This window comes from Phalaenopsis equestris, unplaced genomic scaffold (assembly GCF_001263595.1).
Source record: "Phalaenopsis equestris unplaced genomic scaffold, ASM126359v1 Scaffold233416, whole genome shotgun sequence".
NCBI lineage: Eukaryota > Viridiplantae > Streptophyta > Magnoliopsida > Asparagales > Orchidaceae > Phalaenopsis > Phalaenopsis equestris.
Genome location: NW_018251364.1, coordinates 76,013 through 103,492, shown reverse-complemented (window position 1 = coordinate 103,492; position 27,480 = coordinate 76,013). Strand labels below are relative to the sequence as shown.

The 27,480-nt window shown below is 35.0% G+C and overlaps 1 protein-coding gene across 1 annotated transcript in view; it reads left to right on the top strand.

Annotated features, from left to right (window-relative positions):
• The window catches only part of LOC110038663 (TOM1-like protein 2), a 99,335-nt gene that overhangs the window by 13,839 nt on the left and 58,016 nt on the right, over positions 1 to 27,480 (top strand). The window contains exons 7-8 of the mRNA XM_020743560.1: positions 9,464 to 9,639; positions 24,111 to 24,186. Coding sequence (XP_020599219.1) covers positions 9,464 to 9,639; positions 24,111 to 24,186 — 252 coding nt within the window. The remainder of the gene's footprint in view (positions 1 to 9,463; positions 9,640 to 24,110; positions 24,187 to 27,480) is intronic.

Sequence of the window (27,480 nt, the reverse complement as noted above, 5' to 3'; positions counted from 1 at the left end):
GGGTCTGGTAGCAATAGATATGGAATTGGAATGAAGGCCTTGATTAGCCAGCCAATGGGCAGGTTTGTTACCTTCCCTATAAATAAAAGTGCTTTGGAGGCTGAGGGTGTTCTGGATAATCCTTATCTTCTGTATCCACTGATTGTGATACCAAGAGGATTGATCTTCAAAATTTAGTAGATTGATAAGCAATAAGGAATCCACCTCAAGCCACACACTGAACCAATTAGCTTTACAAGCAAAGGTTAAAACCTAGAAAACTGCAATGAGCTCAGCCTCAAGTGCATCCCTAGCTTCAATGGGAGCTTGAAAATATAGCAGGCAATTGCTGGAGGAATCCCTGAAAACCCTTCCCACCCCAATACCCCAACCAATATAACTTCCATCAGTATTAATCTTGATGGTGGACTGTTGGGGAGGCTTCCAATATACCTTCTCAATTATATATATATATATAACTACCAAAAGTAAAACCAGAAACCATCAAAACTGACAGTGCGAATAATAAAAACTCAGTATTATAAGAGTTAAAAATAGAGAGAAACTGAAAACTAAGACTATATGCTATCTTATAATGTTTCATCAGATGATTGAACTTAAAATTTTTTCGTTTATATTATCATCAAACTCATCCACTACATAACTTCTTCATACGACCCAATGATATCCACCAAGATAATTCCTTGGTCTCAATTGAATCGAGGGGATACTGAAATCTGACATTTTCTACTCTTGATGGTAGGTTTAATAACGTTTTTACCTCAATAGTCGCTATAGATTTAGACTTTACAAATACTGCCCAATCAAGTTTATATCTTGCTATGCCGGGACATGTAAGGTAATATATCTGATTGTCTTGATGTGCTAGAATAAATGGATTAAATTTCATTTTTCTTATATTCATTTTAACTTTTATGATATCATGTGGGTTTATTATTCTTGGTTCTTCAGGAACATGATCAAAATACTCATAGTTGAACATAAATATATTGCATTAGTTGAACAAAAATATATTGCATTCAATACAATCTAAATATCATAAATGCACAACTTCATTTATAATGCAGTAATAGTTGATCACACTATCAGAGTGGGTCTTTTCTTTAACAAATATACTTGAATTATACCTTTTTTTTCATTTGGACTAAAAACTTTTGTGAAATCTGTACCCATTTACATACATTGACCACATAATAACCTTGCGATTAGGCCCCCAAACTAGATCCATTAAACCCTGATTTGTTATTTCAATGTTATGATCATGAATCTATTAGAAAATTTAAAAAACATTTGTAATTTAAGAATTCAGCTTACATATAAGTGCATTGTCGAGTTAATTGAACCTAAGCTGATTTAAATTAATCTAATTTTTTTTTTCAACTTTTATTTATAACACTCTCATTCTCAATGTGTAAGTAGCTTACAAATGCCTTGTTCTTATGATTAAAATTGAGAAAATCAATTCAACATAGCAGTTGCAGTATTAATTGTAATAAAAGTAAATAATCACAATTCAATACGTCTAACAGCTAAACTTCAATTTTTTTGCATACAAACCATTCACTATTTTGTATTACATATCTAACACCTAACCTTTGATTTTTACATACATTCTACTCAATTCTTATGTATTATATATCTAACATGCAAACTTCAATTTTTGCATTCAAATCACTCAATTTTTATGTATTATATATCTAACATAAATTCCACAAAAAAACGGAAAGGCAAAACACAGAAAATAACTTTACCTAGCTTGGATATAAGAACAAAGTGGAAGAATACTCGCCGGAGCCACGAAATCGTTAGTGAAAACCTCATCAAAGTTGCCTATTGTTCGGTGGAGAAAAGTAATTTCTGGAGCCGTGATTTAAGAGACCAATCGAACATCAGAAGTGCGAAGGAGGCTAGCAATTGTGGGAATAGAATTTTAGGCTTGTGCGTCAGCTTCTGCATCAGCATTTTCTCATTTTCTGGCACAGAAATGCTTGCATTGACAAATTCATCTAATGCGTCAATGCTATTAATTAAGAAATAACACGTCGAATAAGTTCGATGCAAACTGTTTGCAATGGCATATTAGCGATGATAAATCGTCCATAATAAGTTTCGTCGGAAAGCAGACGTAAATTTGACGCAAGTTTTGCGTTAAAAATTTTCAGACACTAAAGAGACGCTAATAGCTAGCATTCTCATAGTACTATGTGTAATCCATTACCAATAATTAGGTTGAGATCCCTTATGATATAAATTCAACTTAACTTTGTCTGATGTTAGAAATATTAGATTCTTGTGCTTGACACATGGGCATCGAAACAAACCATCTGAAAAACAAGTGGGAAGTTGTGATCAAGCTTCTTAGGGTCCCCAAGTATGGCCCCAATAGAGTAAAATACCCGATGATGAAAAAAATGCAGCTTGAGACCAGGTAGACTAAACTATACCGGTACAGTAGGAGATTCATTATTAGGGTCGAAATCAGGAGACCACTTGAGTAACTTCATTGACTTGCCTGCTATGCTAAGATTTTTTTTGGAGAAAATCCGAGTGTAGTCTTCATCCACGGTTAATTGAATCAACACATGTCTCCCATTCATGAGCCTCACTTTCTACTTTCCTGTTAGTTTGAGATCATCAAAACTTTTTATAATAACTTCAATAGGTGGATGCTCCTTGAATTTCTCAGTCAGAGTTGAAATTTCTAATTCAGAGAAAAATAGTACTGTTTTTCCTACTTGCATTCTTAACAAAGGGACAGACACCTGTACCATCACGATAATCCTCATAACTTGAGGGAAAGACAACCGTCGACTCTACCTAAGGATCACCAACCACGTGGGCAAATGAGGTTTTGCCCATCAGAGCAGGGAAATTCTCCTGCTAGAAGCTCTAGATATAAAAGTTCTAGAAATCAGAAGGTGAAGATGCGAACTATCGGGCAGAAAGCCGTAGGCGTCGAACAAAAAACCGCAGATACAAACTGTCGGGCAAGTTGCCGTCGAAACAAGGACGCCGCAGAAGCGAACAGCTGTGGACGTCGTCGTCGAAATCGAAGAGGGAACCATCGACGTCGAAGAAGTCGACGCGAGCGTACGAAGCTAAAGTGAAGAGCGGAAGCGGAGTGTACGACACATAATTTTTTTTGCATCTGAAATCTCTCTAATGGAGAGAATTATAGAGATTTTAGAATTTTAAAACACTTATTTTAAACAAATTTACATAGGAGTTGAGTGCTACGTATATTTCTCTTGTTGAAAAAAAAAGCAAAGAAAAGAAAGGAACTTTTAATAATGAGGCATTTACATACATATCACCCAATTCTTATGTATTTACATGTCTCACACATGTATAGATATACACATACATATAAAAGTAAAAAGGGGGCATTTACATACATACCAACTAATTCTTATGTAACTACTTATTTAACCTCTAAAATGTATTTATTGCATTCATATAACTCAAATTCTTTTCATTTAGCATTAAAACATCAAACTCAGATATGAAAAAATCACAAGAAAATGTATTGGGGGCATTTTCTTACATACCGCCCAATTCTTATATATTTCCTAACCCTCTAAAATTATGTATCCACTAAACATAAATCGTCGAACAAAAATAATGAATTTGGTAAGATCAATCGGTTACCTTATTGTATGCGGTCCGAAATTTGGCAAGAGCGTGCAGGAGGGTGGTGTTGGATGGCGTTGTCGGAGAGTTCGCCGAAGATCGAGGTTTGAGGGCTCCGTCAAAGAGGAGAAATTTCCACGCATCACTGGAGCACTAATCATAATAAAGATGAAATGCTAAGTGCGGGAACTGTATGCAGATGAGGTTTTAAAGACATTATTGACTGATTTGTGGTTGAATTTTCAACCTTAATGGATTAGTAGCTGAAATTTCCCAAAATGAGCAGCCACTTTTAAGAAAATTATATTGTTGCTAAAAATTCAATTGCGAAAGATTTTTGGCCAAAATTTTTCACTGTAAGCTATCACTTTTAAGTAAATTATATTGTGGTTGAACATTTAGTTGCAAAATTGGCCGCTACATTAAAGCGTCAAAATTTTTAAGTCGCTAATGCAGGCGTTGAATAATAAAGCGTAATTTTTGGTGCTAATTAAGACTTAAATAAATCAACTGAAAAATCAATCGCTAATTTGTGTTATTTACGTAGTGTTGTTTTATTAATATATTAGTTTTGAATCTGAATTTGTTCTTTAGCTCATGCCAAATGGATAGAGCATGAAATTCGAAGAAAGGAGAAACAGAAAGAGTTACCCTACTGGGGGTGAAGAGAGGTGTTCCCGGGATGTTTGGCCCCTTTTATTCCACACAAATGAGATTACCGTTTGAGGTTGAGGAAGAGAGATTCAACCTTTTTACACATGCCAAGGGTTCACTATTTATATAAGAGGGCATTAGGAAAAATAATATTACAATAATATCCCTACTTTAAGGGGGGCAGTATAGGATATTTTGGTCCTTTTGTCAATCTGAAGCGTAGGAGTACGTTGGCGTTGAGTGGCTGGTTGGTGCTGGGTGGTCGAAGCAGGGAGGTCGTACCAAAAAGGCCGAAGCAGGGAGGTTGAACCAAAAAGGCCGAAGCAGGGAGGCCGAACCAGAGAGGCCAACCCGAGGGAATGGGTGGTCAATCAAAAAGAGGAAAATTCTTGCTTGCACGACTTTGGCGACAACCTTGCTTAGCTCTGCGAGGTGGTATTTTCTGGCATACATAAAGTTTTCGAGTTTTTTTATTTCTTGGAGGCGAAGTTGTGATAAAAATGAAAAGCTCATAAGTGTAGAAAATATTATTTCATGAACCACTAGTTGGACTTAGTTTTTTATCAGTCCTTCCGTTGGCCTTTGATCAGAAGATTATTATTGGTTAAGTTTCTTAGACATTGTGTTTGGTGGATCGATTGACTCGTCCTAGAGGAGATGCTTTATTTGCTCGTTCCTGGAGGAGAGTCTTTGTTTGCTCGTCCCGGAGGAGAGGCTTTGTTTGCTCGTCCTGGAGGAGAGGCTTAAATGAGAGGATGAAATATTTTTGTATTGTTTCTTTTTTTATTTGAGCAAAGTAAACAAGCAAATGAGAGGATGAAATATTTTTGTATTGTTTCTTTCTCTTTTTTATTTTTTTCTTTATTTGAGAAAAGTAAACAAGGCAAAAGAAAGATGCTTATCTTTTTGTTTTTTCGTATGGGATTTACTTTGGAAGTGAGAGTGGTTCTTCCTCCCTTTTCTTTTTGCTCTGTGCCTTCTCACTTAATTTTTTTGACTTGTTCCTCTTATTTTCTTCTTCTTTCTTTCTTCTTTTTCCTCTTATTCTTCTTTTTCTTTCTTTGGTTTGGGCTCTTTAACTTAGATGACTCATCTTCTTGTTGGCGCCACGATCCACGCTCACTGCACTATTTAGGGTGTTGAACCTAATAGAGCGTGGAATCTGAGGGAAGGAGAAAGAGAATGAGAGAAAGAAAGAGAGAGTTGCTCCGCGGGGGTGGGGGCCAAAGTGGGGTGTTTTCGGGTTTTTTGGTTCCTTTTATTCCACACAAATGAGATTATAATGTGGGGTTGAGGCAGAGAGAGAAAACCCCCCATTTTACCCATACCTTGGTCTTCTATCTACAAAAGATGACAATATGAAAAAGACTATTACGATAATACCCCTGCTTTAAGGGGGGTAGTATAAGATATTTTGATTCTTTTGTCATTCTGAAGCGTTGGAGCATGTCGGCGTTGGGTGACCGACCCAGGGAGGCCGAACCAGGGGGGCGACCCAGAGAGGCCAGACTAGGAAGGCCGAACCAGGGTGCCAACCCGAGCGATTGGGTGGCCGATCAAAGAGGTGAAAATCCGTGCTTGCGCCACTCTGACGACGACTTATCCTAGGTCAGTGAAGTGGTATTTTTTGGCCATACATTTAGTTTAGTTGATGATGAAATGAAAATAGTTTTCTCCAACACTAGCCTTTCGACTCTTTTTTTTTTTATCTTCCTCCCCGATCTTGTTCTTCTAAGGTTTCCTGTTTAAACCATTCACGTCCTTTAAAATTTGTTTTTCATTTGCGTAAAAAATGTTTTGAGATTGAAAATTCAATGTCACCCCCGCTCACATTCTTTTTCATTAGGGAGCATCTTTATCTCGGACTCACAATCTATTACTTTTATCTCCAGGATACCACTCACTTTCTTCATTTTTGGCTACAGGTGTGCCTCTCATGATTGTTAAATATTGCACTTGAATTAATCATGATTCTTAAGCATTTTATTCACATGAGCACATTACCTTTGCGCGACCTTTGTGTCTCACTTGGTCCACATGCTGCCTAAAATCAACATGCGCTTCACTTGCTTGTTTAATCAAAACATGCATCTTTTTTTCATTGCGCATTTTTGTTGTTGTTGCATAAACCCAACGTATGATTTGGATTGGCTACTTTGACTTCTACACTTCAACTATCACATGCATGCTCTTGTTCACAATCCTTCTACTTTTTTGTTGCATTCTTCTTTGCTAGGTGCATCATAATAATTGTGCTAAAAAAAGAAGTCAAAATGGCGGCTATAGTTTGAGCACAACCGTCGAGGCAGTTTTGTCATTATGAGAAGATTGTCTCCATTCGAACCAAAGAGACGACAGAGGTGCGGAGAGAAACAAAGAGTGAGTTAGAAGAAGGATAAGGAAAAAGCCTGTGTGTGAAGAGGTAGAGTGAGAGAGCTACCTACTTGCGTTACGCTCTCCTATGGGTGACCACACCACCGCGGATGTGTTGACGAGGGAGATGGGCGGGAGAGATTGTCTTGTGCGTAGGGCAAGGAAGATGATGTTGATTGCACATGCGCACTCGGGCGATGCTGCTGTGTAGGGAGGCAGAATGAGAGTAGTGCGGTCCTATAGGAGAGAACCATATGGGTACTTGTGGAAGGAGGGGTGCGAGCATCCTTTATTAAGGGAGACACGTAGCATTATATATGCTTATGCGAGTGGAAAGAGACGGGGGAAACTTGTGTAGGATGACGTCAAGAAGACAAGCATATGATACGACAGAAGTATGCCATAAGCCTAAGGTAAGTTTCGGGCTTTTTTCTGGTATAAGCTGAACCTTTTTTTTCCAATTAAAGTTTTTGTGTTAATATGAATCTTATAAATCAAAATTTGTGATTAAAGAACTTTTGGTTCAAAGGATTAATGGTTTTGGATTGTCAATTATGCAAGAGGATAAAGAAGGAAAAAAATTAAGGTTATGATTTTAATTTTTTTGTCAGATACAATTAATTTTATTCAAAAGTTCATTAAATAAGAATGTTACATTTATTTGAAATCAATATTCAAAATTTACAATTGAAGAATTAACAATACTGACTCAGCTTGAAAAAAGTGAGTAAAGCCATTCTTATGTCTTTTATTTCTTTGTAAAACTTTAGATCTTGATTTTATAATAATAATAGATTAGTAGAGGACCAATGAACTGATCAAGTGGAGGAATATACTTAAAAAAAAGCATGTTCATAATATATTATCATGGTAATGCCATTTCATAGAGGTCATATTATAATAATGTCACTTGCTTAATATATAGAGCTCAACTATTTCTATGTCATTTCATCATGGGTTGTCACCTTGTCCAATTGCTCAAGTCACATTATAGTTTGAATTTCTAAGTCTATATGGATGTTTTATGAAACCAGTTCACATTTATTTTGAATTTGTATTTTGCTTGATTAATAATGCCTTCCATTTTCTGTAACTTTTTGTTAACTTTTGCTTCTGTCTATTCATCCTCAAGTCACATTATAGTTTGAATATCTATTACTTTACACTTCCTGTCCCTAGCGCCTTTAGTTGATTAACTGATTAATTATGAAAAATGTGCTGATGATTAGAACAATACTTGTGATGCATAAAATTGAAGCAAATCATTTGTATATATATATATATATATATACTAAAGAGCGATCTACGGCTCCTTACGCGTTAATCACAAAAAGAGCACAAAAGATTTGGTAGGGAGGGATCCCTCGCTAAAAATCACAAAACCATACAAAACGCATTCGCTAGGGGGTTCCCAAGCCCAAACAGAAAAGACATCAAAGTACACCCAACTCAGAGACATAAAATCAAAAATAAGAAATGAAAGGTAAACCCAAAACTGTAAACATGAATATTGGACCATAGTATTCTCACAAAAGAAACAAAAACATAAAGAATTGAGGCCAAGAAAATGAAGACGATGGGATGGAAGGCTGAATAAGTGTAGTCGAGGAGTGCGAAGCCGCCCAGAGATATCCCGAGACGAGTTGTAAGATGGAAGCAAAAATAGCTTGAGCGCAGCGACGTCCTTCAACCTCGATCGAATGTAGTTTAAGCAAAATCTCGCGTCGACCCGATCAAGCAAAGAGGACACCTGCATATATAAGAAGAAATCATGAAGGAAGAAGTTGAAGCATATGAAGGTATAGCAAGGGAGGAAAAGACCACACCAAAGAAGAAAGCATAATGAGATCCCCTCATGCCCAGCTAAACGAAACCAGAAAACAAAAATATTTCCAAAACAACCCATCATAATGAAATAAACCAAAAGGATCCAAGCAAAAATAGCTGCACCCAGAAAAAGTGGAGACCAAAATAAATATTAAAAATACGGTAATCGCAATCATGCAGAAGGATGGGTTCCCAACCGAGAAAGCATAGTAGGTTATCCAGTAAAACAACCCATCATAATGAAATAAACCAAACGGATCAGGCATGAAGTAGGATTTACTGGTTTTTTTCTAAATTGTAGTCTGCCATACATTCTGTCCTATAATCAGGAGGCAGCTTAGGATGTCCAAGCTTAGAACAAGAGGAGGATTTGGTTGAGGCTATATTGAATAATAAGAGATTAGTCAACCTCCGTCATTCCATAATTCTAGGGCTTGTCATTTCTTAGTTAGAAGCCTAAAATACCTTGTCATGTTTTGTGGTGAACATTAAATCGCTAGACTGGAACTGAAAGTGTTTTTAAATTCACGTTTATAGATGTATATTGAAAGAACAAATCTGTTTTGATGATGGATTGAGCAGTCTAAGAAATACCATCACCTGTCTACTAAGTGCTATGAGTAAAATAAACAGTTATTTTTTTGATGATCGAATGTGAATTCTAAGAAGTAGCCTCAATTGTCTAGTAAGTGCAAGGTGTTTTCTCACCTTCCAGTACAAGATATTAGATCCTTCATTTTGTATTTTAATTTGATCTCATACAACAGGACAATTGATCTTACCATGCTTCTATGCTTTAGTTGAACCATGAATTATTAACTGCTTTGATGGCTTTGTACTTACATAAATTTTCCCAGCATGTCATGACAACGAATGTAAGGTTAGCACATGTATGATTATTCTTCCAGTTTTTAATACTTTAGCACAAGCTCAAATTCCAATATCAAGAATTTTTGAGCGAATTCCATACCTTTTCCAGGCTTCACGGGTACAATTTCCACTATTTGATCGTATTCAATCTGCTCAAGATTCTCAATCAAAGGAAATAAATGAGCATTCAAAGGATTTGTCTGCAGAAGTATCTCAGTCCAATGGATCTCAAGAAATATGCTCAGACCTTGCTGCAAAAGAACCAAGGTCTGAGCCAGATAAAAGGTGCTATCAGCTTACTCTTGAAGTTTGGTAATTTGCAAAGCTTTCCGGGTTATGAGCATTTTGGATGCTGTTCAGGAATCATTTCTTAATTTAAATTTTTATTGATTCTCTCTCCTCTTGTTTGGCATTTCAGTTGAGTATTTCATAATTTCCCTTGTATGCCTTTCAGTTGGAGGCAAGTTTTTTACTTTTGTCGTAATCATTGCAATTTCTATTGTTGATCTTTATAATTTTTTTTTTCATATCTAAACATCTCTGTTATTTGCAGCTTTTGGGCTTGATCATTAATGCGCTTATTTTACTTTGCTTTCCAGAAAGCTAGAATATTACAATTCTGATTTTGCGTGAGAACCCACAACAAATAGTCCACCATTATGTATGATCTTCCTACGTTATATCATGATAATAGCGATTCACTTTTCTAGTTGCTTGGCCTTTTCTCTGACTAATGCATATTAATTGTAGCATGGTAAAGCCACATCATCACCAAAACTTTTAGTCTCGTTTAGCATATCCTTCTAAATGGGTTTTAACCATTTGTTGTGAAATGCATCTATGGTTAATTTTAATAGTAATACCTTTTTTTCCCTGTGAAATTTGAGGGCTACATTGGTCTCTTCATTAATAAAAAGGGGTCACATAAAACCTTGATGAATGAAAGACATGACAAAAATTGTAAAAACTATGAAATCAGAAAGACAAAAAACTCATCAACAAACTTCAAAATTATAAATCATGGTATAAAGAGGCTAAAAACGAGCTCTGGTAAATCTGTACATGGGGCAGCTTACTCCATCCAAAGTTATCCAAGAGAGCAGCAAATCGAAGGATCAATGTGCCAATGAGTCCCATGTTAAAGACTGAAGCATAGAGACACGTAGTCATCATGTATAACCTCCAAGATAGCTAAGAGTAAGTATGTAGTATCCATTAAACAATTGGTTTCCCAAAGTGTAAAAATCAACATGAGACTGCCTGGCAAGGTGTTGCAGTAAAAAGGAGACAATGCGGGTAATATCTGCAAAGTAGAGAAAAATCAAGCATAGAATCTATAAAATAGATCCCAAGACTAAGGGTATGTATGGGGTAGCCTCTTAGCTGCCTTTCGTTTTGAAAAGCCGGCTTGGAATAGTTTGGGGCATGCCATTTCATTTGCTTATCGTAAAATAGTGGCTGGGAAATGAAGTTTTGCGAACTGACGGATGTGCCTCTTTTTCGCATTCATTTTGCGGTTTGTTCTGTAAAAAGACATTGCCGCCCTTAGAGTTCCATTAATTACATATTTTACTGACAAATTTGAGGGTTGTTTTACGCACCAAGGGATTTTTGTTTTGACTCCGGTTGAAACTCCATGTGCTCCCCTTCCCCGTCACTACTTTTGCCTTCGATTCTTTGCTTCAGGTGACTTTAAATTTTGTTTTCATTATTTATTGCATTTTTCGTTTTTCCTAGGATTATCTTGCATCTTTTTGGTTGAGTTTTCTGAAGGAGATCATTTGACCATGAAAAAGAGTATTTTTATTTGGTTGTGTCGAGGGGTGTTCTTGCATTTCTGTATGTTGAGTTTTTTTTAAAATTTTCTCCTCTATTCCATAGTTCGTTTGCTGCTGAGGTGTTTGTACATCTCTATTTGTTGAGGTCTGTGATGAGGGAAATCACTGACGCGTACGAGGAAGAATTTTATAATTACATAAGCCATTTCTCGTGTCTATGTAGGATTATCTACTTTAGAATTTTCGAGTTAATTTTTTGGGTGATGATGAATTAGCTTGCATCTTTGTTAGTGGAAAATGAAATGATACTTTAATAATTTAGGGCAGTGAAGAAGGAAATCAATTTTTTTGAGTGCCGATGGATTATTTTTATTTTCTGTTATGTTTTTATCGGATGTCAAAAGGTATTATTGCATATCTGTTTGTTGGCTTATGTTTTAAATGAAGTCAGTTTTGAGTCGGCCATGAGAGGATACTTTCTTTTTAAGCACCAAGGCCATTTGTTACTTCTCTATAGGATGATCTACTTAAGAATTTCGAGTGCATTTTTGGGTTCCAATGGCTTTTCTTGCACCTTTGTTAGTGGGAAATTAAGGCATTTTTGATTACCTAGGGCTTTTGTTGTGTCTCTGTTGGTTGATCAACTTGAAAGACTAAAGCTTTGTCATTGACATTGAAAAATGAACTCAATATTGGGTGTCAAAGGGTGCTCTTCTATCTCTATTTGTTGACTCAAGTGCTAAACAAAATCAGTTTTTTTGAGTTGTTCGTGAGGAAGGAAACTTTCTCAAGTTCCCAGACCATCTTTTTTTGTTTTTGCATCTCAGTTTGCTTGTCGAACGAGATATTATTTGCTTTGGCCTAAGGGCATCACAGTTTTGTCCAATTGGTGCAATTTTCTAGGAGGTCACTCGTCCTAGGAGGTGCTTCATACATGGGCACACTTAACTTTGGTGTTTTTGATGAAATTTCAACTGCTACATCAAAAAACACTTCTATGTTTAAGAGCTCAGCTTCATTCTGTTATTTTGTGGAGCATGGCTGTGGTAGCTGGAGGGTTGTTCGAGTGCCCCAATGCTTGGCGCAGCGCCTTGGCGCTTTGCAATAGCGCCTCGACGCCAGCGAGAGCACTACGACACTCATACCAGGCTTCCGAAACAGAGCCTTTGACAATTCAATAATCAGGCGTGGTGCCCTTACGCCCATATATGTTTGTTTCCAGTTTCAAAAACATAGATCTCAACAATCTAGCACCAAAGGTTGGCTCATAGGTGCTTGTAACCAAATTTCTACAATTGGTGCTTTTATTTTGCTTTTGTCGCAGGAAGATAAACAATCGCTACAATAAATGAACAAATGTGTGAGCGAGTTCATGGTGTTGGATTTCTATTTTCTCGTGTGGTAGAGAATTGAAATAATTCATGAAGTGTTTTAAAAAGTAGAGAGATGCTTGTACTATTCTTCTCACCTCTTAATAGTGGATTTTTGGTGTTTTTGGGTTTTTCCAAATTAAATTTTTGTATTTTTTTCTGTGTTTCCTTTGTGCTCCTTTTTTCAAAATTTTACTTTAGATTTCTCGAATCATTTTCTAAAAGTGGGTCAAAGGTGAAGTTCAAAAAGCTGGAGTTAGGCATACTGATGTATGATGTCTTTTTCATTTCAGTCTATTGGAGGTTCTCTATATAGTCACTTTCATTGAAGATCACATAATGAAGGTACATGTGTATTTCTTGAAATATAAATATTATGTATTCGATGTGTTTTAAGAAGCGAAAAGTCATGATTGATAATGAGACAGGTTTAATGTTGAAGTGTCTCATATTAGATAATGGTAATGAGTATAATGATCAGAGATTCGGGAGTTATTATGCTTTAAGAGAGATTAAGTTGTTCCAAGGACACCGCAATGAAATGGTATTGCAGAACTCATGAATATAGCCATCACAGAACGTGTCAGGAGTATGAGGTTGCATGCAAACTTGCCAAAACTATTTTGGGCAGAAGCAATGAACATTACTGTTTATTTGATTAATTGTGGTCCATCATCACCTTTAAATGAATGTTTATCTAAAGAAGCTTGGAGTGACAAAGTAAATCTATCTTACCTGAATGTATTTGGTGATTTATCATATGTTCATGTTGATGCAGGATCCAATAGTAAGCCTGATGCAAAATCTGTCAAGTGTACTTTCATTGGGCATGACTCAAATGAATTTGGTTTTAAATTTTGGGACTATTTGAATAAATTCATTAGGAGTAGAGATGCTACTTTCCCTTAAATGGAGATGTACAAGGACAGAAACAAAACCCAGGATTGCCCATCAATTCCTTTTGAAGGTCCCTTCAAATATATTGAGATAGAAGACATTGTTAATTAGGAGGATAGAGAAATGAAATGTGATCAATCTGATGAAGCACATGAAGACTTTTAATCACCTGCTATTGAATTCAAGAAGTCTAGGCGAATCAAATCGATGCAAATGTATTCTCCTTCTTTATACTATTCATTGCTGACTGATAGTGATTAGCTTGAGTGCTATGATGACCACTTCAATTGAAGAATCAAATAAGAGTCTGCCATGAATGATGAGATGCTTTCATTAATGTCAAATTTGACATGAAAATTAGCAGAATTTTTAGATGGCAAAAAAAGGGTACTGCATAATAAGTGAGTCTATAGGCTGAAAGAAGAGTCAGATGACAGCAAACACTATAAGGCGTGGCTTGTTGTGTAGGGATTTTAGCAAAAAAGAAAAGGACTTTACTAAACTGAATAGTTTCTCATATAGTGATGATGATGACGGTTCGAGTTGTGTTGAACTTAATAGCAGATGAAGATATACATATGGAGCAGATGAATGTAAAGACAATCTTCTTACATGGTGACTTTAAAGAAGAACTGTACATGGTGCAACCACAACGATATGAAATTCTAGGAAAAGAAGTTCTAATCTGTAGATTGAAGATCTTTTATTGGTTAAAATATGCACCAAGGTAGTCATATAGGAGGTTTGACAGGCTTATGTATACAGTGGGTACACTAGGTGTCAGACAGATCATTGTTGGTTTATTAAAATAATTGATAATTTCTATATTATGCTTGTTTTGTAAGTGGATGATATGCTTATTGCAAGAGAAAATATGAAAAATGCCAGAGATTTGAAAGTTCAATAGAATTTGAAATGAAGAATCTAGGTCAACAAAAAAGTCTCGCCATGAGATTCAACAAGGACATGAGTGCAGGTATATTGAAGCAGTCTTAGAATATGTTGAGGTCATATACAAGCTCAAAATGAATGATGCAAAATCAGTTTGCATCCTCTTAGGTAGTCACTTTGAGCTATCTAAGAACAATCATCTAAGTTTGAAGCAAAAAAAAATATTGAAAAAAACTCCATATATTTCATTTGTTAGAATTTTGATGTATTCGATGATATATACAAGGTCAGATATTGCATATATTGTGGGAGTGCTCAACCAGTACGAGTAATTCAGGTAAACATCATTGAGATGTGAAGTGAATTGTTAGATATTTGAGATTAATAGTCAATAAAACACTTTGCATTGGAAGTGAAGGGATTTATCTACACAGATATGTAGATTGATATCTTGTAGAAGATGTTGATGGTAAAAGAAACACAAGTCATGTCTTTACTTTGGGAAACACAACAATGAGTTAGTTTTTCAAGTTACAAAAGATTATTTGACTATCGACTACAGGAGCCGAGTATATTGTTATCATCGAGGTTAGTAATAAAATGACTTAGCTATAGAGCTTTATGACAAAATTGGTCAAAGAACAAGGGAATGAATAGCTTTAAAGTGAAAATATGTTATTTATCTAACAAAGAGTGCCACATTTTTTGTCAGGACGAAACACATTCAACTAAGGTATTATTGTATTCGTTCACTCATAAATGATAGTCAATTATCTTTGGAGAAAATACAGACAGCTCAGAATCCTGCAGATATGTTGAGTAAGACTGTTATTGCTGAGAAACTTAGTTATGCTTGACTTCAACTGGAGTTTATGAAGGTTGAAACTGGTTCTGAGCCACATGGCAGCACATTACGATGAAGATGATACATATTTTAAGTGGAATTGATTGTAATATATCTTTAAATGGGAGATTGTTTTTTTATGGAGTCTAACTGTCGTAGTTAGAAGATTATTTGAGAACCCAAGCAGCCGGGGTGGTGCTACGATGCTAGTAGGAGTGCTGCAACACCCATTTTAGGCTTCCAAAACAAAACCTTCAACAATCTGACTGCCATGAGTGGCTCCCTATGCCCCTAAAATGTTTGTTTCCAGTTTCAGAAACAAAGTTCTCAACAATTTAGCACTGAAAGTTTGAGCTCAAATGCCTATGATCGAATTTTTGTAGTTCAGTGTTTATATTTCAGTTTCGTTGCAGGAAGATAGATGATCGCCGCGACAAAACAAACGAATGAGCGAGTCATGTTGTTTATTTCTATTTTCTCTTGTGCGATAGAGAAGAGAGATAATTCATGAAGTTTTCTAAGAATTAAAGAGACTTGAGTGTGGTGTAGTTTATACTATTTTGCTCATTACTTCATAGCAGATTTCTTGGTGCAGTGTAACTCTGTGACTTTTTCTCGTTCTTGGGGTTTCCCACGTTAAATTTGTGTTTTCTTCTTTGTGCACTTCTATTCAAAATTTTATTTCAGATCTCACATTTTATTCATGTCTCCCACATCACATTCTACTGAAGGGGTTTCATAGAGACGATCCTTCTGTTGGGTCGTTGGATGTTTTGTGCCCGATGACATATAACTTGAAGAACTTCTTGGCTTGGAGTGTTCTACTCACTTTTTTCTCCATCTTGTTCTGATTTCTCTTAATGTGCGGGCAAATTTGGGTCTCTAGCTACTGTACTGTTGTTGTTGACTGACATGTCTAAAAATGTGTTTTTTATATACATTTTATGTTCATTTTTAATGATATTGCAGTTTAATGAAAGATATTTTGCATGTTTTTGGTTTCAGGTATAAGAGATAAAGTTTTGGAAAAAAAGTGCGAAAACGGAGTAAAATGAGGTCAAATGGAGCAAAGGAGCAAAAAGTGAACTGACGCGTAGATGCCAAACAGTTATTTCAGGCTTCTAGAAGGTTGGCGCCTAGGTGTTAGAATTTATTTTTTTTGTAAATTCAATGTGTTTTGACGAATTTTGAATGGGTTTCTGAAGTGACTCTTGAGGATTTCAAGATTATATAAGGAGATGCCTCTTCATGTTAGGAGGTGTGTGAGCAGGGAGAAAGGGTAGGGTTTAATATTTCCAACACTTTAGAGTGCAGGAGAGGAGGAAATGTGAGAGAACTCGTTCATTTTCTTCATCTTTAAGTGATATTTGAGAGTTAGAGAATTCTTCGAAGGAACTTCAGAAGATTTGTTTGGGGAGAGTTAGAGATAAGTGTCTTGTATTTTTGTTTAAGTTTTTGTTAAATTTTATTATGTAAACTTGCTTTTATGTATATATCATGTGTCGTTTTGTCCCCTGAAATCCGATTTATTTTCTTTGTCTTTCTCTTTATGATGAGAAATAATCATGTGTAGGATGAAACTTGTTTAGCATTTCTTTTATTTCATAATTGTGATAATTCATTACTTCACACTTAATTTATTTATTCAGTTTGACCTTGATAAGTTAAAACTAGTTGTGAATCATAAGGACCCGGGAGGGCTATGAATTCCTCAACTTTACACATTGCACTATTAGGTGAAGGAAGAATAGTCCATAGGATAGTACAAATAAATAGGGAAAAAAGTTTTGATGGGTGTAAATTGGTGATTTTAGGGTGACAGACTAAAATCATAACCAATTTAAACTAATTTTTGGAAACTAAAACTTGGTTAGCTAAGTTGAGGGTTTACGTGGGTATTCTAGAGTTATAGGCTAGAATCATGGTAAGTGAGAACCTACCCAACATAACCCAAGGATTTAGGAACTTAACTCTAGGTTAGCCAATTTTTTTTATGCACTCAGAAGAGGGTAAAGAATATGTATGCTTATATTTGTCACAAAACTACATTTAAATTTATAAACATTGATTCCTACACTGATTATAATTTAATTGCAAGGTGAAAGATTTCTTCATACAATTTAAACTTTTCTACATAAACTAGTTTAGAAACATTTAGCATTTCTTTTAAGTTTAGAAATAAAATTTATAGTTATATTTGTCACAAAACTACATTTAAATTTATAAACATTGATTCCTACACTGATTATAATTTAATTGCAAGGTGAAAGATTTCTTCATACAATTTAAACTTTTCTACATAAACTAGTTTAGAAACATTTAGCATTTCTTTTAAGTTTAGAAATAAAATTTATAGTTATTAGTTACTTCTTTTTACACATACAATTTCGACCTTAGTTCCTAGATAATTTACCTGCAGTTTAATTAGTGTTTTACTAAGTCGATAAAAAAAGTTTTTCCTTCCCGTGGGATCGATACTTGGGGATTAAAAGAAATTCCTATATTATTTGAAATGATACATGCACATGCATAGTATTTCTAGTGTGTAAAATTGAATTGTGGAGAAAAATGAGAATTATTTAATTGAAATTGAAGTAATTGCACATTATGCACACATATATTGCATTCGGGGATCATTGACCCTAGGATTGAGTTATGCCTATAGGGTTCGATGGTTCTCATGTGTTTATGTTACTTTTCCACCTTCAAAGTTAGAGAATGTATGCTAAGTAGCTACCAATACACAGCTATAACTGTATCAAATTACTAATAGATTGAAAGTTGTCTCTCCATTATGTGTTCATTTAGCTTAACCAACTCACATCCTAGTATGAATTATTCGAATTCTGAAATATACTACTCGTTTGATTAATTCTTGTAGTGCAGGTTGGTAAATTTTATTTACATGTCCTGCCTATAATGTAAGGAAAGATACTTGTAATGCATATCCCTCTTAATTTTAAACAATGTGGCAAACTTATTGCTTCATTCTAACTATTGATTGCACTTCATATTTTTCCACAACAAGGAAATGCTCTTCTTCAATTTGATGGTTGCTAATTTGACTCTTTTATATTGTGATTATTTATATAATCAAATATCAATTTTACTATTTGGAGTCATTTAATGACCTCATTCGAATCCATACAACCATCAAAATCTGTCAAGTCGATTTTCTCCCCAAAGTCATTATCTCGTCTCTAATATTCAATTCCAAATGGTCAAAATATCTGTTCTTCATCACTCAATATCTCTTGATCGAAGAAATTAATTTCATCTCCATTTGGTGAGTTGCAATTATAGTTGTGTGACTTCCCAATGTTGTCTTCTTTTAAATTCAACAATTCTTTAATTGGATGATTTATTGCTGCATGTCTTCTGTGGTAATCTCGTTAACAACTCTTTGCAGATTTCTCTTTGGTGGCATTGTAGTTTTCCCTCCATTCTAGGGTTCGACCAAGGGAAGAGTTTTGGGGTTTTGAGGGAATTTGGTGGAGTTATGAAGAAGTAGTATTTGGGGATTTAGGATTTGAAATATCAAATTTTGGATATACAAAGAGATTTAGGGGTATTTAGGATTCCTGGATGGTTTTGGATTATAATATGATGGTTGGGGATTTTTTTATTTTAATACTGAGAAAATCAGAGAATCATTAAGGATTCGGAAAGGGGAATTGGTTATGGCTGTTAAAGTGGAGGGAAAATGACAAATTAGAGTTATCGATAGTGAAAGTTATCATGACCGAACTCTGAGGCTTGAAAATTCTAATGCAGGAATGGTCATCAGATTGGGAGATTACTAATTTTATTTATTAAATCTAAACCCAAAATAAAGAATGGAGTTTCTAATAAATAATAAGTTTATATTTCATTTTAGTTGACTTCTTCTATTCAGATTCTCACCTACTTTATACATACTTTATTCAAAGCCTTAAATTATCAAATATTAAAATAATATAATGAGTTATCTAAAATAGTCTAGTGTATGTAATTACACTTCTGAATCACACTAACTCAATATAAAGAAGTTAATATGTATGTTGATCTTTCTTATTGCGTTATAAAAAGTCATATAATAATCTAGGTAATATATTCATGACATTTGTTCATGGAAGTAGTCTTAAATTTTTCTATGTATTAACTTTTGTTTTGATTTTTAAGTTTTAGGGGTTGTTGAGTTGTGCAAAAAGTAGGTGAACATTATTTCTTTTCCTACGCTTCACTTTTTTCTTGTTTAGCAGAAAAATATTAGAATGAGGTGCAATTTTTTGCTGTGTTCCAAATACAAGTATTATAACTTTCTCCGTGACTTCGAGAGCCGGCAAAATCAACTGAATTTCCATTACGAAGCACCCACAGACAGTTGTCGCCTGCTGTCACTGACGCCTCTCAGCAGTAGGTCACCCGCCTGCTTGACACTGTCCACCACATCGTCCTCTGTCAGTTGTAGGCCGCCTTCTGGCAAATCGACTACCTCGCTAGCCCTGCCCGCCCCCTCCTCCAGCCCTAACACTCCCCTGCTTTTTTCCACCTCTTGTTGCTCGCTGCCACCTATCGATGGCTTTCATTGCAACGCACCAACCCCGCCCGCCCACCGCTATAATTTCTTCTGCTTTTACCTTCATCGCTAGCATCCCCAGCCACTGCGGACCATCCACCCCCCGCCACTGCTTAGTCCTGCTGATTACTGTTGCCATCGACTCACACATAATCATGAAAAATACCATTTTCATTTTACTTCAAACCAAACAAAAATAAAACGAAGTGGTTATTTTATTTTACGTAAAATCAAACAACTCAATAGCATTTTAAATACAATACATTACTCTGCATTGTATTTATTTAATACTAAATTACTTTTTAGCAAACGTTGATACTTTAAACTTTTGTGTACTTTTTACTCATAATTTTTGCTTCAATCTTAGGAGCACTGTCTTAAGCATAACGTAATAAATCTCTGGCCGATACGTACCGTTAGCACAACGGGGCGCAAAAGATGTCCACTATTATCTGAGGTGAAAAAGTACCTACTCACCACAGGTATTCTCTCATTAGCATATTAGTTCATGATCTAAATTTTATGATTATCTGAGGTAGTAGTAAATCTACGCTTGCAGGTATGTTGAAGTCCACAACTAGTATCATTAGAGATTAAACTCCTGTTCTCATCATGCACATAGGAACAATTCATGTATATAATATTTTTATTTTTATTTTAATAGTACACTATTTTTTATGAGATGGTTTATATTTATCTATCATTGAATAAATGCATTTTTAATATAATATAAAGCTTATGTGATAATCTGATAATTTTCTGAAAAAAAATTGTGCAATTATTTATACAAGAATGTTAAATTATGTATCTCATGCCCAAGAAACAGTTGTAATCTAAATCACACTTGTATAAAACATAATTGCAATCACAAATACATTTAAAAATAAGAAATATTAATGTAATTTTGAAGCATAATTACTCACCTCAATTCCTTTAACCTTTTTACTCTCTAAGTTGTATCTCCTTTATTGAACACATATAACATAAGAAATATCCATATTAATAAATTATTAATCAATATTTTAATTATTTTATAATTACATCATTTTTTATTAAGATTGTAATCTTTTAATTTTAAATTTAATTCTTAAAATTAAAATTAATGTTATATAACATTAAGTTAAACAAATTTTTTCTTAGAATAAAATCTCAACGTTTTTTATTGTCACCAACTGTTATTATTTTTCGATCCAAATATTTTTTTCACCTCTGATTTCTATTATTAATTCCTAAATCAATAATTATTACAATTGGGTTAAATATGTTAAATTTCAAAAATAAGAGTTAAATCCTAACTTTACCTCAGTTAACCTCTTCTTCAGTTTTGTAATTGACGATCTAAATCTCTCTCAATCTTTTAATTCATAAAATTTTAATATTAATTTAGTAACAATTTTTATTATAATAATTTTTGAAATTAAAAACAAAATATCCATATATATACCCTGATCACTTAAAAGGTTTTAACTCGGCTCTTCCTCTATTCTTACATGAAAGCCACTTGGTTCCTCCTCCCTTTAGTCTCGCCAGACTTTGTTTGTCCTTCGCTGCACTGTTCAGCTAGGGTTTGCATTGTCTTGCACAAAGCCTTCTTTATACGCACATAGAGCCGACTCGGTTACAACATCACACCAAGCCGCTAGGCTTACTCGGCTTCGTACCCTCTGCTCGACTTCAAATCAACCCTAAATTCCCTTTCACTTTTCTTCATTCGCATTTTGCTGCTCGGCTTCGACGCTTCAGTGACATTGCTTTTGCACATGAGACGTCACCCTTGTCTTCGCTACTGCTCGCAGTCGAATGACTTGTTGGAGTTGTCTCCTGCACCTCTCATGTTCGCTTCCAAAATGTTACGCACAACTTTGGCCCCGTTTGTTTGGGCTTTAAAAACCAGCTTTTGTGTAAAATGCTGTTTTAGAAGTGTTTGTTTCGCCCTTTTTCTGTCTTGTGGTCACGACTGGCGTTTCGATTTACATTATATTTATGAATACGGACCGTGTGGTGCATTCTGCGATTTGCGAATAAAAAATTACGCGAATACCCTTGAAATTGGTCTCGCTATTTTCGATCCTCAACCTCGCTCCCATTGTGCCCTAGCCGTTCGAGAAGGCCTGCCCTGCTAGCCTTGCCTCTCTTCGATAGTCCTCGTCTCCATTTTGCCGCATGTATGATCCTCGTAAAAACGCACATACTTGAGAGCAGGAATCACAAGTCCATTTCACCTATATTCTTCTACTCAACCCCTCCCCTTCTCCTACATTTCTTTGTCATTACTCTTCTCCTATGTTCTTCCTAAAAGACATATTTTCTTGTGGAGGGAAAAGGCATTATTGTCCTATTTCACCATTTATGATGAGATGATGGAAACAATTAGTTATGTTTTACAATGAGTTCGGGCATATGCAGAAGGTTCCTCTGCAAATTTCGCTTATTTATGGAGCAGACAGAAGCTAATCTGAATTTTAAGGAAGATTTGCACGCATACCAGTCAATTCGAATGTGTTTACATATGTAACACAAAAAACTTCAATTTTTTTGAATGCTGGACACCTTGCCTATGCTTGAGTTGGTTTATTCTCTTTTTAAAGGTTGGATGATGTTATTTTTCTTGTGTTATGAAAAATTTGGGTGGTATAATGATTTAAAAAAAAAAGAAAAGAAAAGTTCAGGTGTTATATATGCGAATCGATAGGAATTAGCTCGTATGCATGTAAATGCCCCTTAATTTTTGGATAGATTGGTAGGACATCTGATGCAAATGTTTTCCTCCTCTTTTTGTCTGGTATGATTGTGAGCATTCCTTTTATTTAAGTTGTATGGGAGAGGATTTTGTATATGCAAGCTTCAACCATTGCTATTTTATATGAAGTGAATTTTGTGGGGGAATTGACGTGTATACTAGTTAATTTCTTTAAATATATATAGCTAACACTTAAAGTTCTATATGTATGGGTCTAATAGTTAGGTGTAACGATGCTATGCATAAGAAAGTGGATTTCACCTAAAGTTACTAGAGGTGTTCCTAAAATTAGAGTCTTATTATCTCCTTCCACTTTTATGCTTCACACTTGCAATATTCAATAGTTGTCTTCGGGAATTTATGTTGCATATGTGAATCTGTGGCACTTGTGTGGTAAATATTTTTGGTGCTAAAATATTGACAGTATTTGGAAGTTATTTTAATTCCTTTTTCATCAGGTAAATACTCAGCTCATTTTTTTTTCTTTTTGAGTTTCTTCTTGTACTTCTTTGTTGTTGTAGCCCTGTTTCCGGTAGTGTTTTGTCCCTTGTTTTTTAGGTGCTTATATTGGATTCCTGGCAGCTAAGATCTCTTACATTAAGGGCTTGTTACCCTTTCGTATAAGCAATGAAATTCATTATTTTTATGCTAATCATTCTTGTACAGGATTGTACTGTCGAAAATGCATAGAAATCGGATTTATCCCTCACTATCGTTACAAGCAGGTAAAATTGAGCATTACATGAACAGAGGAATGTGAGTACCAAGGGGTATTCATCGCCTACTCTCCAATATGATAGAGGCACAACACTTGATAGAGAAGAATATTATACTTCAAAGAGCAAATCCAGAAAACAGTTTGAAATGCATAGAATTAACCAGTCCCAAAATCAGTCTCATATTTATATCCAAAACCGGATAATCAAACCCATTTCTCTCTCAAATAAGGTAAATAGGACTCTAATAGAGCTGGCCTGCTCTGATGGGCGGGAAAATTTGAATCCGTATTGGTTCAGCTCTCCCAATTCGGTTGGGAGCGGAACTCACAACCTCTATCCTCCTGAGGCGGAAGCAATGATCCACGTCAATAGACCATTTAACGTGTTCTATAACTGCTGTGCTAAATTTCTGAAAATAAGCAGCAGCAGTAGATTTGTATTTAATAACCGTTATTTGTTTTCACTCTTTCAAGGCCTGTTAATAGCCTTTAAATTAACTAGATGCCATTTCCTGTTGACTGGTTTTAGGTGCAGTTCTTTATAAGTTCAAGAGTAGTCAGGCATAATTTATTTCAACCATTTTTATGTTCAATTTAAGGACTATGAAATATTGGGTTTTCAATCATCGTACCTATGCTTCTGTCCTTGTAAATGGATTTCAGGGTTGCTAGCACATTTTACACTTTGATGTTGCAAAGCCTTGGTTTTTGAGATAAATTTGTATCAAGAGAAGCCTTTTGTGTCTTCCTGTGAGGCTGTAATTGAATTTGATTATCTCATTATTACCGTTTATTGTTAGGTTAAAGATGTTCTTTTTGGCTATTCATATTTTTTCAATAAATCTTATTGTATTTGAATATTTTGTATGCAATTTTTTGCTTCTTAAGTTTTCTAAAGAACATAGCTTGAATATCATGTATTTGATGATGCTTATTTCTTATGTCTCTACCATTTCGCAGAATCATTCATAAGGCCACCTGTGTCATGGAAGTTTTGAAAGAAACTTTGAATGCCTTGGCTACTAGACACTCAGAGGTACATCTATTTATGATTTAGTATCCTGTGAAATGAATGAAAGATATAAAAGCATCTAATCAACCCTTGAAATGTGTGCAAATGTATGACATCGGTTTTTCTTCAGGTTGAACAAACAAACCACCATATGTGATTTTTTACTTTTTGACAAGTCACTTCACCAATCGAACAAATTGTCTTAGTTATAAACTGTAGAGCCCAACTGTGGTCTTATTTTTGTTGATGCATTTTTTTTGACAATTGTGAATGTGAAACTGTTGATAAAACTCCAGAAGGTAACATTTGATAATGTTTTGAATATTGCTAATAATTAATTGAAACAAACATTATTATAATAATCAATTTTTATTAATGAAACGTTGATTATGTGAATGATCCTTAAGCAAAGCTTAGGTTAACTTTGTGAATTAAAGATAATGAGTTGGGAGTCCTTGAAAAACTGTTCCTTTAATGTTGGTTATAGTTGCATTTCCAGATCTTGCGTGTTGATTCCCATGCATTGATAAATCTTTTTCAACTAATTATTTGAAAGGAGAGAGTGATGCGCCCGCAATCTCTTGATCACGAGAACCCACAATCCCCTCGAATCGAAAAGGCCAAACAGGATGTTCCCTATGTTGCCAATTTCATTAGGATTCTTATCTTTTTTATATTATGTCATATTTTCTTATTTCTTATTTATTTATTTCTTCTTTTTCTTCAATTCGGCTCGTTCCTATTAGAAGACTATATATGTCTATATTTTGCTATTTTGGAGACAAGTGGCTATTGAGTTTGTGTCTCAGAGATTTTGTTTGTTCTCTATCTTATGCTTTTCGGAGTGCTGTATATTTTTCTTTTGCAAGTGATGTGCTTGTATATTGCTCAAAAACTAATGATGGAATATCCTCCCCGCCTTGGAATTGTCTTTTCCTTGTTTGAACCACTATTTTCAGACTGGACAGCTGTCGAATGCGTCGGATCTACTATCGAACAGTAGATTTCACCGCCTATTATTTTCAAGCGCTGCTAGTCACCCCTATCCTCTTATACTTTCACAACCACCTCCTTGCAAATCTGCTTCACGAACACCTTGTAGGTGTTATGGAACAATATCAGCTAGTATTAGAGCCCAACAATTTCTAAACTTTCAGTGATTTTTTTTTCCAAAATCTAAAATTCTTATAATTTTTTTTACAATATTTAAATATTTCTTATTTCAATTCTTAGCCCCAATCTAAAATTTCTATAATTTAACGTGTTAACTTTTACCAAAAATCAACACCATGGCCTGTCATTAAAACCGAAACCGTTGACCAACCTTGATTTGCAACCCTACACCTTTCAAAAATCTGATCGGGAAAAAACTCCATGGCGCTAAGGAATAATCTTCAATGAGTTGTCCAAGACTATGGAGATATGTAGTTGGAAATTCTCCAACTACGACAAAGACTTAAACATTTGAGAGGAGACAATCCAGTGAGATCACTCATAACTACAATTGTGCTTCGTCGGATTGAGAGAGGAAGTGGATCTCTTCTATCGGAAAGTTTTTAGTGACAAAAATCTTACTCCTGCGATTTGACATAGCATATCAGAGAAATCAGAATGTTGGAGTGAAGATTGACTTATCGATTTTGATGATTGCATGAATTCAGATGAGTTCATTGAGTAGCTTCAGATAATGGAATAAGTCTTTTGGTATAAGGATGTTTCGTTTGATAGAAGGGTTAAGCAAGCCCCTATTAAGAAAGAATGCTTACTTATGATGGGAGAACTTAAACCTTCTATGCCAATGAGTGAAAAAAATAAAATTACTGTCTGATCTAAAATGGAAAGAGAGATGCATCATAAATATCTTTCCTAGTATTTTTGTCAGGATATTTCATAAATTCCACCACATGCACTAGAGAGATTCTTTTGTGGAGTACACAATTGAGTTTGATCAACTCAAGCTGAAGCATGAGTTGGTGGAAACCATAGGAGCACACAATAGGGAGGTATCTTGGAGGACTGGGGTCTTCTATTAATAATGTATTCCATCTTCAACCGTATTGATCCTTAGTTGATGTATAGACTCTAGTTTTGAAGGTGAAAGAACAATGTGCCAAAACTTACAGTCAAAGTTCAACTCTAGGATCGTACAACAGAGTATATTTAGTGGAGCATCCGAGCTGACTCCGCTTGAAAAGAAATTAATTTAAAATTGGAGAAAAAGTGGAGACAACAACACACTCAAATTTTTTTGTAACTAATAAGTATTTCAATTCTCATTGCTTCGTGAATAATGCATTTTATTGTTCAAACAAGAGGATGATAACTTTCGTGAGTTTAGAATAGTTAAAGAAATTGACAGTGACACACGAAGGGATGAAGATGTCAAAGAATATCAATTTGCAGCTGACGAGGGAGAGATGCCAGTGATTTAAGCTAAGCTCATAAGACAGACTTCAACAGAATTAGCATTGATTATCCTAGGTGACAATGAGTCCAAGGAGCCTATACCAGACAAAGGGCAACCCTTGATAAATGAATTTTAGGATTGTTTGACCTACAACCTCTCCTAGGTTGCCACCACTCAGAGAGGTCCAATATGTCTTCATTTCGGATAGAAATGAGATGTATTTGTGATTTTTGGAAGACTATGGGATAAATTAATTACTAAGTTCCATTTTAGTTCAACAACACACCACAAATAGATGGCCAGACAGGATCGTTGCACTACATTTGTGGAAATTTTGTTGTGTTTTGTGGGCAGGAACATCCAACGATGAGATTTAGATCATTCTAGAGAAGTGGGAGCCTCTTCTAATTGGAGAGATTGGTGCAAGAACTCCTTGCATAATTGTGGAAGCGGAAGTTCCGTGATCTATCGATCGCGGTGTCCTACAATCTCGTCAAATAGGGGAAGTCGAACGAGATGTTCTGCTTGGTTGCCAATTTCTATTGGGATTCTTACCTTTTTTTGCTTTATTTCTTATTTTTATATTTCCTATTTTCTTTTTTCTATTTTTTATTTTCTATTTTTATATTTTCAATATATATATATATATATATATTGAGAAAGGCCATTGGCTAATTTTCTATTTTTCTATTTTCAATATATATATATATATATATATATATATTGAGAAAGGCCATTGGCTAATATATTCAAATGGTTCCAAAAAGAAAGAAATATAGAAAAATACATGAGAGACCTGATGAAAAAAACCAAAAAGTGCCAAAATACTGGATATCAGGTAGCTAGAGAGCGACCCAATTTTGCCTTGATGAGTGTCATTTCCAGTAGTAACCAATGTATCATCCAATAAA